Source organism: Oncorhynchus mykiss, chromosome 10, assembly GCF_013265735.2.
Source record: "Oncorhynchus mykiss isolate Arlee chromosome 10, USDA_OmykA_1.1, whole genome shotgun sequence".
NCBI lineage: Eukaryota > Metazoa > Chordata > Actinopteri > Salmoniformes > Salmonidae > Oncorhynchus > Oncorhynchus mykiss.
The window spans coordinates 85,559,731-85,575,591 of record NC_048574.1 but is presented as its reverse complement, the minus strand read 5'-3'; the positions used below and the strand labels follow the sequence as shown (position 1 = coordinate 85,575,591).

The 15,861-nt window shown below is 41.6% G+C and overlaps 2 protein-coding genes across 2 annotated transcripts in view; both read right to left on the bottom strand.

The window, feature by feature from the left end:
* LOC110510945 overlaps positions 1 to 11,421 on the bottom strand; it is a 30,650-nt gene extending 19,229 nt beyond the window's left edge. The window contains exons 1-6 of the mRNA XM_036989416.1: positions 11,070 to 11,421; positions 8,938 to 10,612; positions 8,173 to 8,457; positions 4,222 to 4,650; positions 3,072 to 3,488; positions 2,361 to 2,792 (exon numbers count right to left, since the gene is read on the bottom strand). Coding sequence (XP_036845311.1) covers positions 2,361 to 2,792; positions 3,072 to 3,488; positions 4,222 to 4,650; positions 8,173 to 8,457; positions 8,938 to 10,612; positions 11,070 to 11,406 — 3,575 coding nt within the window. The 5' untranslated portion in view covers positions 11,407 to 11,421. The remainder of the gene's footprint in view (positions 1 to 2,360; positions 2,793 to 3,071; positions 3,489 to 4,221; positions 4,651 to 8,172; positions 8,458 to 8,937; positions 10,613 to 11,069) is intronic.
* The window catches only part of LOC110513232, a 122,658-nt gene that overhangs the window by 19,229 nt on the left and 87,568 nt on the right, over positions 1 to 15,861 (bottom strand). The window lies entirely within an intron of this gene.

Here is a 15,861-nt window from a genome sequence, read left to right as displayed (position 1 = left end):
TGAACACATGAAACCAGTCATAGATAAAGATATATGAAGTAGTTAAACATTTACATAATGTGATTTGGTTATATGTTAAAGTATTTCATTTTTAGAGACATTCACATTATCTATCTGTGAGATTTAGTAATGCATCATTAGTTACGTCAGAAAATGGGCTGATAAATGTTCCCAGATTCACCAACATGTGTAGTTTTATACAGAGCCTTCACCGTGTGCTGCCACTTTGCATCAGCAGTCAGAAAGGAGACTCTCTGGGGGGCAGATTGATAGTGGTGATGCTGCACAACTCTGGTTTATTTTCTCTCTCTCTCTCTCTCTCTCTCTCTCTTACCTCACTCCCCCTCTCTCTCTCTCTCTTTTACCTCACTCTCCCTCTCTCTCTCTCTCTTACCTCACTCTCCCTCTCTCTCTCTCTCTCTTACCTCACTCTCCCTCTCTCTCTCTCTCTTTTACCTCACTCTCCCTCTCTCTCTCTCTCTCTTCCCTCTCGCTCTCTCTCTCTCTTCCCTCTCACTCTCACTCCCTCTCTCTCTCTCTCTCTCTCTCTCTCTCTCTCTCTTCCCTCTCACTCACTCTCTCTCTCTAACTTTCTCTTTCTCTTACTTCACTCTCTCTCTCTTCCCTCTCGCTCTCTCTCTCTCTTCCCTCTCGCTCTCTCTCTCTTCCCTCTCGCTCTCTCGCTCTCTTCCCTCTCGCTCTCTCTCTCTTCCCTCTCGCTCTCTCTCTCTTCCCTCTCGCTCTCTCTTCCCTCTCACTCTCTCTCGCTCTCACTCTCTCTCTCACTCACTCTCCCTCGCTCTCTCTCTCACTCGCACTCTCCCTCGCTCTCTCGCTCTTCCCTCTCGCTCTCTCTCTCTCTTCCCTCTCACTCTCTCTCTTCCCTCTAACTTTCTCTCTCTCTCTCTCTATCTCGTCCCTCTCTCTCTCTCTCTCGTCCCTCTCTCTCTCTCTCTCGGCCCTCTCTCTCTCTCGCCCCTCTCTCGTCCCTCTCTCTCTCTCTCTCTCGTCCCTCTCTCTCATCCCTCTCTCGCTCTCTCGTCCCTCTCTCTCTCGTCCCGCTCTCTCTCATCCCTCTCTCTCTCATCCCTCTCTCCCTCTCTCCCTCTCTTGTCTCTCCCTCCTCTCTCCATCTCTCTCTCCCTCTCTCTCTCTCTCTCGTCCCTCTCGTCTCTCGTCCCTCTCTCTCTCGTCCCCCTCTCTCTCTTTCTCGTCCCTCTCTTTCTCGTCCCTCTCTCTCTCGTCCCTCTCTCTCTCGTCCCTCTCGTCTCTCTCTCTCTCGTCCCTCTCTCTCTCTCGTCCCTCTCTCTCTCTCGTCCCTCTCTCTCTCTCTCTCTCTCTCTCGGCCCTCTCTAGCCCCTATCTCTCTCGTCCCTCTCTCTCGTCCCTCTCTCTCTTTCTCTCATCCCTCTCTCTCTCTCTCGTCCCTCTCTCTCTCTCGTCCCTCTCTCTCTCTCGTCCCTCTCTCTCTCTCGTCCCTCTCTCTCTCGTCCCTCTCTCTCTCTCGTCCCTCTCTCTCTCCCTCTCTCTCTCACTCTCCCCCTCTCGCTCTCTCTCTCTCTCTCTCACTCTCCCTCTCTCTTCTCTCTCATCCCCCTCTCTCTCTCTCTCTCTCTCTCTTCTCTCTCATCCCCCTCTCTCTCTCTCCAGTGCTTTACACTGCTGCAGACTTTATCAATGTTTTCAATGCTTTTCCCTTTGAGGTTCAGCGTGGCTGGACTATCATTGCCCTGCCAGACGTATTAGGGTTGACATTTTAGTTAAAGGGAGGTTTCTTGCCAGTTTATTGTGTCTTGTTATTTGAACTGTATATATGTGGTACTAATGACATGTGGCCCAGAAGATTGTGGACATCTTAAGGCATTTGTTTGTCTATGACCCCCCACCATTCATACCCTCTGCACTCCTCCACTGGGAGGAAATACAGATTACTGCAAATCCTCTCATGTTGATGACTGGGTTCTTTCTTGTAAATTGCTTCTAGGAAGTTGCCGTTAAATTGCTCTGCCATCATTATTGTATGAGGTATTATTGGTGGGGTTCCCCCTGTGCTGTGATGGGTGTTTTATATGATGTGTCTTATCTTTTCTCTCCGCTGGCTATCTGGCTAACAGGCTACACTCTAGACAGTCTCTTCTGCTGATGTGTGTGTGTCTGGTAGTGGGTCTCTCTCTATCCTACTCTTTTCCTTTCTACAGGGTTAATACCTGCCTGGCGCCCCAACAAAATCTTTACCTTTACCCCTCTCTAACAATACTGCTACAAGATTTACCAACACGAAGTTTAATATGTCAAATGTTTCTACAAGATAATAACCACTAGTATCACATAATCACTAACCACCACATGTTCAGACTCACCTCAGCTGTGAGATGTAGGGCAGACACTGAAGGAAACTCCTCACTTCACTCTCTTCATCTGACCAGCCCTTCAGCTCTACTGGTTTCTTCTCTGGTTGGAGTTTCAGCACTTCTAGGAGGAGGGAGGCCTTTCTCTCTGAGAGGACTATGGACCAGATAGCAGGACTGGCTGACTGGTAAACTGTCTGTAATGCTGGAAGGACCCTCCTGCCTGTTTGAGTCTCATAGCCCTTCACATGTGAGAACAGATCCAGCAGGAAATCACATTTCTGGTTGTGATTTACTTTAGACAGTGACAACACTTTCTCTACAGTTGTTTGTATGGTTTCTCTCTCATGGAGAGCTGCTTGAAGACACAGATTCAGTAGGAATGTCCTCTCTCTCTTTGTCCTCTCTTCAGGGGATCTTCTCTGATCCTGTGGTGGAGTAAAACTGCAAGAACAGTTTAACAACAAATAGATTAATATGTGAGAGATATGATATGCATTTCTGATGGTCACATTATGGAGGGTAAAATACAATGACTATCTTTCTAAACTCAACATTCACTTCAATTGTTCCTTAAAATCATGACTACAAAGACTGCATATTTTCCAAACAGTATGTGTATATTTAATTATTAAGTTACTGCAGAAAGCTACAAGCATCATCTCTAAAGGGAAATACAGGGACAGACAACTACAACCCCTGAAATGTACTTATCCAACTCACCTCAGCTGTGAGATGTAGGGGAGACACTGAAGGAAACTCCTCACTTCACTCTCTTCGTCTGACCAGTCCTTCAGCTCTACTGGTTTCTGCTCTGGTTGGAGTTTCAGCACTTCTAGGAGGAGGGAGGCCTTTCTCTCTGAGAGGTCTATGGACCAGACTGCAGGACTGGCTGACTGGTAAACTGGCTGTAATGCTGGAAGGACACTCCTGCCTGTTTGAGTCTCATAGTCCTTCACATGTGAGAACAGATCCAGCAGGAAATCACATTTCTGGTTGTGATATACTTTAGACAGCGACAACACTTTCTCTACAGCTGTTTGTATGGTTTCTCTCTCATGGAGAGCTGCTTGAAGACACAGATTCAGTAGGAATGTCTTCTCTCTATTTGTCCTCTTTATGTCCTTCAGTAGAGAAAATCTGTTAAAAGATTTTATGAAGATAAATGATTAAATCCGGAAACTTAACCATTAGGGAGTAGATGTTGTGTGGACCTGGGAAGAGAGGAATGTCTCATTAACTCATGTTTGAACCGACCCGGCTGTAAATCTGGTGAGACAGAGCTCTCGTATCTTGGGGAGATTGAAACTGTCAGCTGAGTGGTAATAAACTGTGGTGGGACTTCAGGAGAAAAAAGAGAGAATCCTAATGTTAGTGTGTATGTATGTGCGTAGGTTAAAATAATATTATATAAGGAACGTCTTTGTATATGCACAGCAGAGCTCTCGCTAATAAACTTGGATTTGATCAATTGTGAGCTGGGAATTCTGTCTGTTTAATTTAAGACCAGAACTTTACCACCTCTGGGTAGCAGACCGATTAAGAGAATTTAAATTTATGAACATTGATTACAAAATTCTATAACAAAATCTGAACAAACAGTTTAAAACACAGATGATAAACAGGTGAGTGACGAGGACTGATATGAGTAACAGGGTTGGGGAACTGAAAACTAATAGCACCACATGACTCCATCTTTTAAAACAATACAACTATGAATTGGAAATTTGTTCAATTTAAATCCCTAGTGAATTAGAGTTTCTACAGCTTCTTCATATGTGCATGTATTAACAAGATAAAGACAGTGTAAACCATGAATACTATCTACACCAGGTCAGTGATATATGGACTCTTGTTGGATAAACTCACTCACCTCAGCTGTGAGATGTAGGGCAGACACTGAAGGAAACTCCTCACTTCACTCTCTTCATCTGACCAGTCCTTCAGCTCTACTGGTTTCTTCCCTGGTTGGAGTTTCAGCACCTCTAGGAGGAGGGAGGCCTTTCTCTCTGAGAGGTCTATGGACCAGACTGCAGGAGCTGACTGGTAAAGTGGCTTCCATGATGGAAGGATACTCCTGGCTGTTTGATTCCTATTGTACTTCACATGAGAGTACAGATCCAGCAGGATGTCATATCTCTCAGTTTGATACACAGAGAACAGTGACAGCAGTGTGTTCACAGTTCTCTGGAATGTTTCTGTGTGATCTAGTGCTGCTTGTAGACACAAATCTAGTAGGACTGCTTTCTCTTCTGTCTCCAGTCTTTCAGGGGATCCTCTCTGATGTTGTAGAGGGGTAAACCTGTGACCCATAAAACACAAGAATGTCTATGTTCAGATAGAAGCATGGAGAATGTGACTGCTGCCTCTTTAACAGACTGAATACTGTTGTCATGTGTGTCTCTTGTGTTGTTGTAATGTCTTCTTTAAAAAATACTACCATACTAGACTGCAGACTTTACTGTAGTGTTTTGGATACTTTATTGTAGTATTCTATAGTGAAAGTATTTGTTCATGTGGGCAGTGAAGTCTGTTCTCAATCAGGGACAGCTGTCTACCGTTGTCTCTGATTAGGAATCATACTTAGGCAGCATGTTTTCCCACCTTAGGTTGTGGGATGTTGTTTTTTGTTCTGTGACATTTTGTTTGTTGTTTTAGTGAGAAATAAAGATCATGAACACGCTGTGTTACGAAACAGCCCTATCTGGTGCAACAAACACAGAGACAGGAACAATCACCCACAAAACCCAACACCAAACAGGCTACCTAAATATGGTTCCCAATCAGAGACAATGACTAACACCTGCCTCTGATTGAGAACCATATCAGGCCAAACACAGAGACAGGAACAATCACCCACAAAACCCAACACCAATCAGGCTACCTAAATATGGTTCCCAATCAGAGACAATGACTAACACCTGCCTCTGATTGAGAACCATATCAGGCCAAACATAGAAACAGACAAACTAGACATACAACATAGAATGCCCACTCAGATCACACCCTGACCAACCAAAACACAGAACATACAAAGCAAACTATGGTCAGGGTGTGACACGCTGCACCTTGGTCCACTTCTTCCGACGAGCGATACAAGTCCAGGCATTTATATATCTATTGTAGTCATACTTTAAAAGCCTTTTCAAAATCTACATACTGCACTACAACAACAGAAACAGACATACTGCACTACAACAACAGAAACAGACATACTGCACTACAACAACAGAAACAGACATACTGCACTACAACAACAGAAACAGACATACTGCACTACACTATAACAACAGAAACAGACATACTGCACTATAACAACAGAAACAGACATACTGCACTACAACAACAGAAACAGACATACTGCACTACAACAACAGAAACAGACATACTGCACTACAACAACAGAAACAGACATACTGCACTACAACAACAGAAACAGACATACTGCACTACACTACAACAACAGAAACAGACATACTGCACTACAACAACAGAAACAGACATACTGCACTACAACAACAGAAACAGACATACTGCACTATAACAACAGAAACAGACATACTGCACTATAACAACAGAAACAGACATACTGCACTATAACAACAGAAACAGACATACTGCACTACAACAACAGAAACAGACATACTGCACTACACTACAACAGAAACAGACATACTGCACTACAACAACAGAAACAGACATACTGCACTACACTATAACAACAGAAACAGACATACTGCACTACACTATAACAACAGAAACAGACATACTGCACTACAACAACAGAAACAGACATACTGCACTACAACAACAGAAACAGACATACTACACTACAACAACAGAAACAGACATACTGCACTACACTACAAAAACAGAAACAGACATACTGCACTATAACAACAGAAACAGACATACTGCACTACAACAACAGAAACAGACATACTGCACTACAACAACAGAAACAGACATACTGCACTACAACAACAGAAACAGACATACTGCACTACAACAACAGAAACAGACATACTGCACTACAACAACAGAAACAGACATACTGCACTACAACAACAGAAACAGACATACAGCACTACAACAACAGAAACAGACATACTGCACTACAGCAACAGAAACAGACATACTGCACTACAACAACAGAAACAGACATACTGCACTACAACAACAGAAACAGACATACTGCACTACAACAACAGAAACAGACATACTGCACTACAACAACAGAAACAGACATACTGCACTATAACAACAGAAACAGACATACTGCACTACAACAACAGAAACAGACATACTGCACTACAACAACAGAAACAGACATACTGCACTACAACAACAGAAACAGACATACTGCACTATAACAACAGAAACAGACATACTGCACTACAACAACAGAAACAGACATACTGCACTATAACAACAGAAACAGACATACTGCACTACAACAACAGAAACAGACATACTGCACTACAACAACAGAAACAGACATACTGCACTACAACAACAGAAACAGACATACTGCACTACAACAACAGAAACAGACATACTGCACTACAACAACAGAAACAGACATACTGCACTACAACAACAGAAACAGACATACTGCACTACAACAACAGAAACAGACATACTGCACTACAACAACAGAAACAGACATACTGCACTACAACAACAGAAACAGACATACTGCACTACACTACAACAACAGAAACAGACATACTGCACTACAACAACAGAAACAGACATACTGCACTACACTACAACAACAGAAACAGACATACTGCACTACAACAACAGAAACAGACATACTGCACTACAACAACAGAAACAGACATACTGCACTACAACAACAGAAACAGACATACTGCACTACACTACAACAACAGAAACAGACATACTGCACTACAACAACAGAAACAGACATACTGCACTACAACAACAGAAACAGACATACTGCACTACAACAACAGAAACAGACATACTGCACTACAACAACAGAAACAGACATACTGCACTACAACAACAGAAACAGACATACTGCACTACAACAACAGAAACAGACATACTACACTACAACAACAGAAACAGACATACTGCACTACACTATAACAACAGAAACAGACATACTGCACTACAACAACAGAAACAGACATACTGCACTACAACAACAGAAACAGACATACTGCACTACACTATAACAACAGAAACAGACATACTGCACTATAACAACGGAAACAGACATACTGCACTGCACTACAACAACAGAAACAGACATACTGCACTACAACAACAGAAACAGACATACTGCACTACAACAACAGAAACAGACATACTGCACTGCACTACAACAACAGAAACAGACATACTGCACTACAACAACAGAAACAGACATACTGCACTACAACAACAGAAACAGACATACTGCACTACACTACAACAACAGAAACAGACACATGTTGCTGGATGATACTGATCGCTGACCGATATGGTGCTGGATGATGCTGATCGCTGACTGATATGTTGCTGGATGATACTGATCGCTGACCGATATGGTGCTGGATGATGCTGATCGCTGACTGATATGTTGCTGGATGATGCTGACCGATATGTTGCTGGATGATACTGATCGCTGACCTATATGTTGCTGGATGATACTGATCGCTGACCGATATGTTCCTGGATGATACTGATCGCTGACCGATATGTTGCTGGATGATACTGATCGCTGACCGATATGTTGCTGGATGATACTGATCGCTGACTGATATGTTGCTGGATGATGCTGACCGATATGGTGCTGGATGATACTCACCTGAGTTTGTTGATATTTGGTAGACACTTTAAGATGGTTTTGCTGAGAGCTTTACTGAGAACAGTTCTCTGATCCCAGTGTACACAGAGATGAACCCTCTCTAGACTCTGCTTCATCACTTCTTCTGCTCTCTCAAACACTCGTCCTTCACCCTGGACTGGAAGGTGCAACTCATTTCCACAGATACCAAGTAAGCTGGTGAAGTCCATCTCTGCCTCACTGCTCAGCAAAGTTGTCCAGAGTTGACACAACATTGAGGGGTCAGATGAATCATCAGAGGATGGTCTTTAAAAGAGAATAGATTATAAATGAGATTATACAGATTATTTCAAAGTAGCATGACAAAGAAGTGTTTATAACTCAGTATCTGAAGGGAAGAGAATATAAGATATATTTTTTTAAAGATGGGTTGCTTAGAATTAGACAAAACAAATATTACCCAAGATGTCTGACATGCATTGAAGGGTCAGATATATCATCAGAAAACAGACAAGATTTTTAAGTTAAATCTTACATTTTTTGAAGTAGCCAAAGGTTTTTTCATCTTAATAACTAACTCAGTAAATTACTGATAGTGTGTGTTGCATTCATCAAGATAACTTATTTGCAGGGATTTGGGGGTGATTTAATCAGTAGGGAAAAGTCTTGAGACAGTTTTTCAATTTACAGAGATACAAACAAGGAATTAAAGTAGTTGTATGAATGGTTTGGTGATTACCAATCTTTATTTGACTAGGTTAGTTTGTACACAGATAATAACCTTACCCAAGATGTCTGACATTCTTCAGAGAGCCCAGTATCAGCCTTACTCCTTGGTCTGACACAGTGCAGCCGTTCAGGTCCAAGCCAACCTTTCTCTCTGCAGACTGACTTGTCACATAAGAGACTGCACAGCACTGGTGAGGATCAAGATGTTCTCCACTCAGGTCTAGATGATAGTCCAGTTTGTCCAGGAGAAGCAGACAGGCCTCAGTAGACTGATATTCATACAAGCACTGACACAAAAACAGAAGATCTTTCTCAGACTCGGGAGCACCACCTTCTGCATGATCTTGGTTTGTTTGAGATGGAAGAAATGTGTTCACCACTTCCTTGAAGAACCAATCTGATGTCTTCTTGATCTGTTCAGCTGGAACTAGACTGTTTACCAATCTAGTATTCCTCTCATTCAGAAGCCCACACAGGAAAGGAATTAAGTGTTTTGTGTGTTTCCATTCTTCAGTTTGGCACTTCTCTAGAACCTCTCTGATTTTGTCTGGATTCTGTAAGAGCCAAAGGGCACCAAAGAACTCCTGCATTGTATAATGGAGAAATGCAGCGCAAGTGAATGACTCTGTGGGTGAAATGTTAACCATAAATGCCCCCAAGAACGCAAAATGGACACTGCTTTCTTCACAACTCAGTGTTGTCAAGTTCATGTTTTTCTCATTTGTTGCATCAAAAGCAATTTCTGCCAAAGACAATATTTTCTCTCTGTTTTTTTTGAGACACTTATTGTGATCTTCCAGTCGTTTGCCACTGTGTTTTTGGATGCAGTGACGGAGGATGTTGATGTACATTTCAGTTATAGTGCATGTCTGTTTAGAAGCCACTGATGTAGGGAAATAAATGCAGGCAACCACCATCAGTGCGTACATTGGGACATGGCACAGACTGAACAACTCTAGGTTGTTTAACACACTGCTCAAGGAGTCAGGCTCAGCACTCAGCATCTGTGTTAAATAAGCCCTGATGGATTCATCACTGAACCCTTTCACCTCCACTCTGAACCAGTCTGTGGGCCAGTCTGTCAGGAAGTCTTCCGATTGATCTGGTCTGCATGTGGTCACAACCTTTGCATCCGGGAGGAGGTTCTCCACAAGGTCCTTTACTACCGACAGAGAGGAGAGGTCTGTGATTCCATCAAATATGATGACAACGTTTTCAGAGTTCTTCTTAATATCCTGTAACACTTCTTCTTTACTTTCGTTTGGCTCACTGTACATGTTAAAGAGAAGGTCCTCCAGGCTCATGGCTTTTCTGTGTGAAATGTCTCTCACGTCAAAATAAAACATGTAATCTAGTTCTCTGTGATCTTTCTCTGCCCAGAGGTTCAACATCTGATGGGTGACTGATGTTTTTCCAATTCCAGGTTTTCCAACCAGGAGGATTTTATTCTCATGTGTTTTAAGCAGGTCAGCTGGGGATGTTTCCTGTTTGGCCAAGGGGATGAAGCTCTTTAGCTTTTTAGGCCGAGCTTTCTTGCATTTTTTATTCTTCATTTTAATTTTAGAGAGAGATGAACACACATCTGTATCTAACACAAGAGGGGTGTAAGAGAACGTCCCATCATTTCTACATCTCTCTGGTAGGAGACTACAGCTTTGTGTCCATGCACCCTCTGTGATCTTCCGTGCTTTACATTTCAGCTGTGTCTGATATCTGTGACAGGGTTTTGAACCTAAAATAAGGGTATTAAGGGAAGAGATTAAATTGGATCTTTTTGGGATTCATGGTAATCAAAAACAAGAAGAACCGAGGGGCAGTAAAAACAAAAATGAACAATATCTACATATCTATAAAAACTCTGACATGTTTCAGGACACAAATCTCTATTGAACATGCCATTATAATAAAGGCATTTTTACTTCATGAAAAGGACATTGTTCATCGTAAACAAGGATGACCAATCTAAAAAGGTACAACCCCCTTCAATGTGCTCTTCAAATAGCTTCCCCAGCACCATGGAACCAAAGGAATAGTGCCAAAAGTACAAACCCTGTTCACTGAGTCGCACAATAAGCTAAATTAACCACACCTAAAATAATATTTGAAAGACACATTTCAACAGCTATTTTCAGCCCAGCCATTTGTATACTATATAGTGTATACTAATAGGATATGATATGATAACTTACCAACAAGGTAGTCTGTCATCTCTGGGTCTTCCTCGAAGGGGAAGCAGCTGATCCATTGCTGTAAGTCAGCATCATCTAAGGTCCTCTTCCTTGTGATGTCTAGAATCGTCAGTAACTCGTAGCATGCAACCTCTCCTTTGGCCGAGACCCAGTCCAGTATTTTTCTGGTTTGGTCAAAATGGTCAACTTCAGCCTGAATTTTACTGACTTCCTCCTCGTGAAGAACCTTGCGCTGGAACAGGTTTTCCACAATGAGGGGCAGATTCTGGAGCCTTCCAATGAGACGTCGCCTTCCATTTGTAATGTACTCTAAAGCAGATTGTCTTGTAGAAGCCATGTCTCAGGTTGTTAAAATCACTTCAACACGTTGGATCTCTGGAAGAAGACAGTACATAGTCAACAGTAGAACAGTCAAGTAATGATTAGGTTTAGTTATTCAATTATACATTTTATCCTATGTAAAATATATTAAATATATTAAATAAACATACAGCAACTAAATCAAATCAAATTGTATTAGTCACTCCGAACACAACAGGTGTGGACCTTACAGTGAAAAACTTACGAGCCCCTAACCGACAATGCAGTTTTTTAAAAGTTTTTTATTATATTTTAATTTTGCATTTTCCAATTAAGAACATTCAAAACAAAGTGAAAGTGAAAAAGTGAAAAGATATTAGACAGCAATAGGACAAAGTGACAATAACAGACGAGCGTAAAAAAAAAAAATAATAATAATTATATAAACAAACATACAATTAGAAAAATTATATAAAAAAATGATGAGACATTGGATCACCTGCCGTAGTCTACATATTATACGTTACGTGTGAAACATTGTGAGGATTATATATAGATTCAATCAATGAATGGGAGATTCTCCAAATAATCAATAAAAGGTTGCCAAATTCTGTAAAATGTCTTTAACTTATTCCTCAAGCAGTAAGTGATTTTCTCCAAAGGGATACAACTATTAATTTCCGATAGCCACATTGCAACTGGCAGGGAGGAATCCAATTTCCATTTCAAGGCAATACATTTCTTGGCAATCGCTAGCAATATTTCTGTTAGCTTTATAGTATGGCTTTGCCTAAGATTGGTGTTTAGTAAAGTTACCCAGTAGACAGACCTCCGGGTCTAAAGGGATGCAACCCCGTGAATTGAGGATAAGGTATCGCATACCCCCTGCCAGAAACCGTGTAGTTTTGAACACTGCCAAGTGGAATGGGGGAATGTTCCTTCATCTGAGCCACATCTAAAACGTAGGGAGGAGATATATGGGTTGAACTTGTGCAGTCTAGATGGGGTGATATAGAGCTGATGGAGGAAATTAAACTGGATCAGTCTATATCTGGAGTTCAATGTGGATGTAACACCGTCCCTGCATAGGTCACTCCATAGATCCTCATCAAGATCAATACCCAGATCTTTTTCCCATCTAAGTCGGGGTTTATCTAGCCCAGGCAGTGTTAGTCCTGCCATAAGAGCATCGTATACACGGGAAATGGTCCTGAACAGTGGTTGGTCTGCGTGGCAGAGATGTTCAATAGGTGACGTCTTAGGTAGGTTCCATTGTCCCTTGAGAGTCACCCTAATAAAGTTTCGTAGTTGTAGGTAGCTAAAGAAGTCCCTGTTAGGCAAGTGGTATTTCTGTTTCAGCTGATCAAAAGACATAAGAACTCCCTCCTCTTAACAATGTTCCAGAAGAGTGATCCCCTTATCAGACCATGGTCTAAAGTTACTATTCTGGAAAAACATAGGGATCAATCTATTGTTCCATAAAGGGGTTTTAGGGGAAAGGAATCCCCCTCGTCAGAACAGCTCATGCAGTTTGCACCATGCCAGGACAGAATGTATGATTAAAGGGTTGTCTGTGATGGTTTTTATAGATTTTCTGTCCCATTTGTAAAACAAATCTGCCCCAGTGTCATCATTTACCTCAAGCTTTTCAATGTTCAACCATGAGGGAGAGGGACCATTGTCAAACCTCTGAGCCAGAAACCTAGAATGTGCAGCCCAGTAGTACATTCTAAAATTGAGGAGGTTTAAGCCCCCTTGACTGTAATCAAGGGTCAGTTTATCCAGGCCAACCCTAGGGGTTTTGCCGTGCCAGATAAACCGTCTGGTCGAGAGAGGAAAAAAATGCTGTGGGAACAGGGATAGGGAGAGATTGAAACAGATATAGAAACCTGGGCAGGACATTCATTTTAATTACATTAATTCTACCCAGTAGAGTGAGAGGTAAGTCCATCCATTTACAAAGGTCAACCAACAAATTGGCCAGATTGAGTTTATAGAGGTTGTTCAGATTACCATCCACCATTGTGATTTTATCAAATTTACAAACACGGTACCTAAACCGAACTTTTCCAAGACGCGAAAGAGGTATGGCCATTCAACCCTATCAAAGGCCTTTTCAGCGTCGAGGGAGACTGCAACACTAGGTATTTTGTTTTTGTTAGCAAGGTGAATTATATCAATGAACCTTCTGAGATTATTGGAGGACAATCTATTAATTATGAAGCCAGTCTGATCTGGGTTGACCAACAGGGGAAGACATGACTCCAGTCTCTTAGATAGCATCTTGGTGACCAGTTTACAATCTGTGTTAAGGAGAGAGATTGGTCTATAGGAGGCGCACTTTAGCGGGTTTTTCCCTTTCTTGTGGATTACAGTAATCACTGCTTGAGAGAAGGACTCTGGAAAGCAGTTGTCTTCTCTGGCTTTTTTAAGTACCTCCATAAGGTAGGGGACCAACAGCTCCCTAAATTATTTATAGAACTCTGGAGAGAAGCCATCCTCCCCAGGAGATTTATTAGAAGGTAAGGATTTAATGGCCTCCAACAATTCAGGAACTGAGAAGTGTTCACTCAGGCGCTAGCTGTCTTCCCCTGACAGGCATGGGAGGTTGAGGGAGGAGAGAAAGGAGTCGATCTCTGATAGATCATCGCTTGATTGGGAAGTGTAGAGGTCTTCATAGTATTTCTTAAAAGTATTATTAATTTCAGTAGGGTCGAAAGATATCTCATTAGTAAGAGTTTCTATGGCATTAATTGTCCTCTTACTTTCCTCTGCTTTCAGTTGCCATGCCAATACTTTGTGAGCTTTCTCTCCAAGCTCGTAATAACGCTGTTTTGATTTAGTGATGGCCCTCTCAGCTTGATATGTGTTCAGAATATTATATTTAAGTTTTTTATTTACCAAAAGCCTGTATAGATCTTTAGCCGGGCCTCTTTGGTAGGTTTTCTCAGAGATTTCAGATTCAAGGACAATCAGTTCCACACTGTGTTTTTTCTTCAGCCCTTTAGTATAGGAAATAATCCCCTCAGATAGGCCTTCAATGTGTCCCAAAGAATGAAGCTGTCAGGAGCAGAGGGTTTGTTTGTCAAAGTAAAAAATATTCATCTGCTCTTTGATGAATGCACAAAATTCAGGTTGCTTTAGGAGTGTAGAATTTAGTCTCCATCTATATGCTCCATTTACCTTGGTAGGAATGGAGATTGATAATACCAGAGGAGAATGGTCACTAAGCAATCTGGGGAGATACTCGACATCTAACACTCTATGAAACAGTTGTGTCGAAAGTAAAAAGTTATCTATGCGTGTGTGTGTCTTGTGTGGGTGTGAATAAAAAAGAGTAGTCCCTATCCTGTGGGTGCAACTGTCTCCAGATGTCTAGTAAATTGAGATCTTTCATGAATGACATGGTGAGCTTGCCGGCTTTGGTAAGAAAAGAGGGTTTATCAGAAGACCTATCAAGAACTGTATCTAAGCAAAAATTTAAATCTCCTCCAACCAGTAGCCATCCTGGTGGTGCAGAAGGGGATGTGTCTACTTATCAAAATTGCAGTTCCTCTTGCTTTGGAGTTAAAAGAGGATGCAAAAACTTGTCCTACCCATTCCCTCTTCAATTTCTTGTGTTCACTGGCTGTAAGATGTGTTTCTTGTAAAAACACAATGTCGGCCTTTAATTTCTTAAGGTATGTATAGACTCTTTTCCTTTTAATCGGGCTGTTAAGACCTTTTACGTTGAATGTGACATATTTTAGTGGATTAAGCATAGGTTGGGTTTCAAATATGTAACTGAATAGAAATCTATCATATGCAGATAATTAGGAAATGTTACAACTTTGGTTTTGAGCGCAAAAGTGACCTGTGTGTCTCTTTAGGAAGGAAACAATAAACATGGAAAAAAGGAAGAAAAATAATCAAAACCAAACTAAAACAACAATCAAACATGAACTTGTAGAGATACGTTGCTGCTCGCTTTTCCTCTCTTACTAAACCAAAAACCTAAATTGAAAACAAACGTTGATGAACTTATTGCTTCGCCCAGTAAACCAAAATATACTCTCCTGTAAATGTAATAGAACTCACCCCGGGAAGATACGGGAAGATACGGTTACCTATTCCCTATGTGGTGCACTACTTTTAACCAGAGCCCCATAGAGTTCTTGTTAAGAGTAGTGCACTATATAGGGAATAGGGTGCCGTTTAATGCAAGGCCCTGTTTTACAGGCCGCTCATTTTCCTGCCCCTCTACAACCTGTTTCTGCATAGACAGATGCAGAGGGCTTAGTTTGACGAGTGCTATGCTGCCTGGCGCGACGGCCAAGACAAATTGTTTCGGGGTTTTTAGTTGGCAGCTATAGTCTGGCTTTGGGAGCGTTTTTTAATGTTAAGTTTATGTGGTTATGAATGTTGTCTGGAGGTTGATAAAAACTCAGAGTTTTGAAGATACGGTTAGTTGAAAATGTACAAATCAATTATAGTGACCAGGAGATATCCGGAT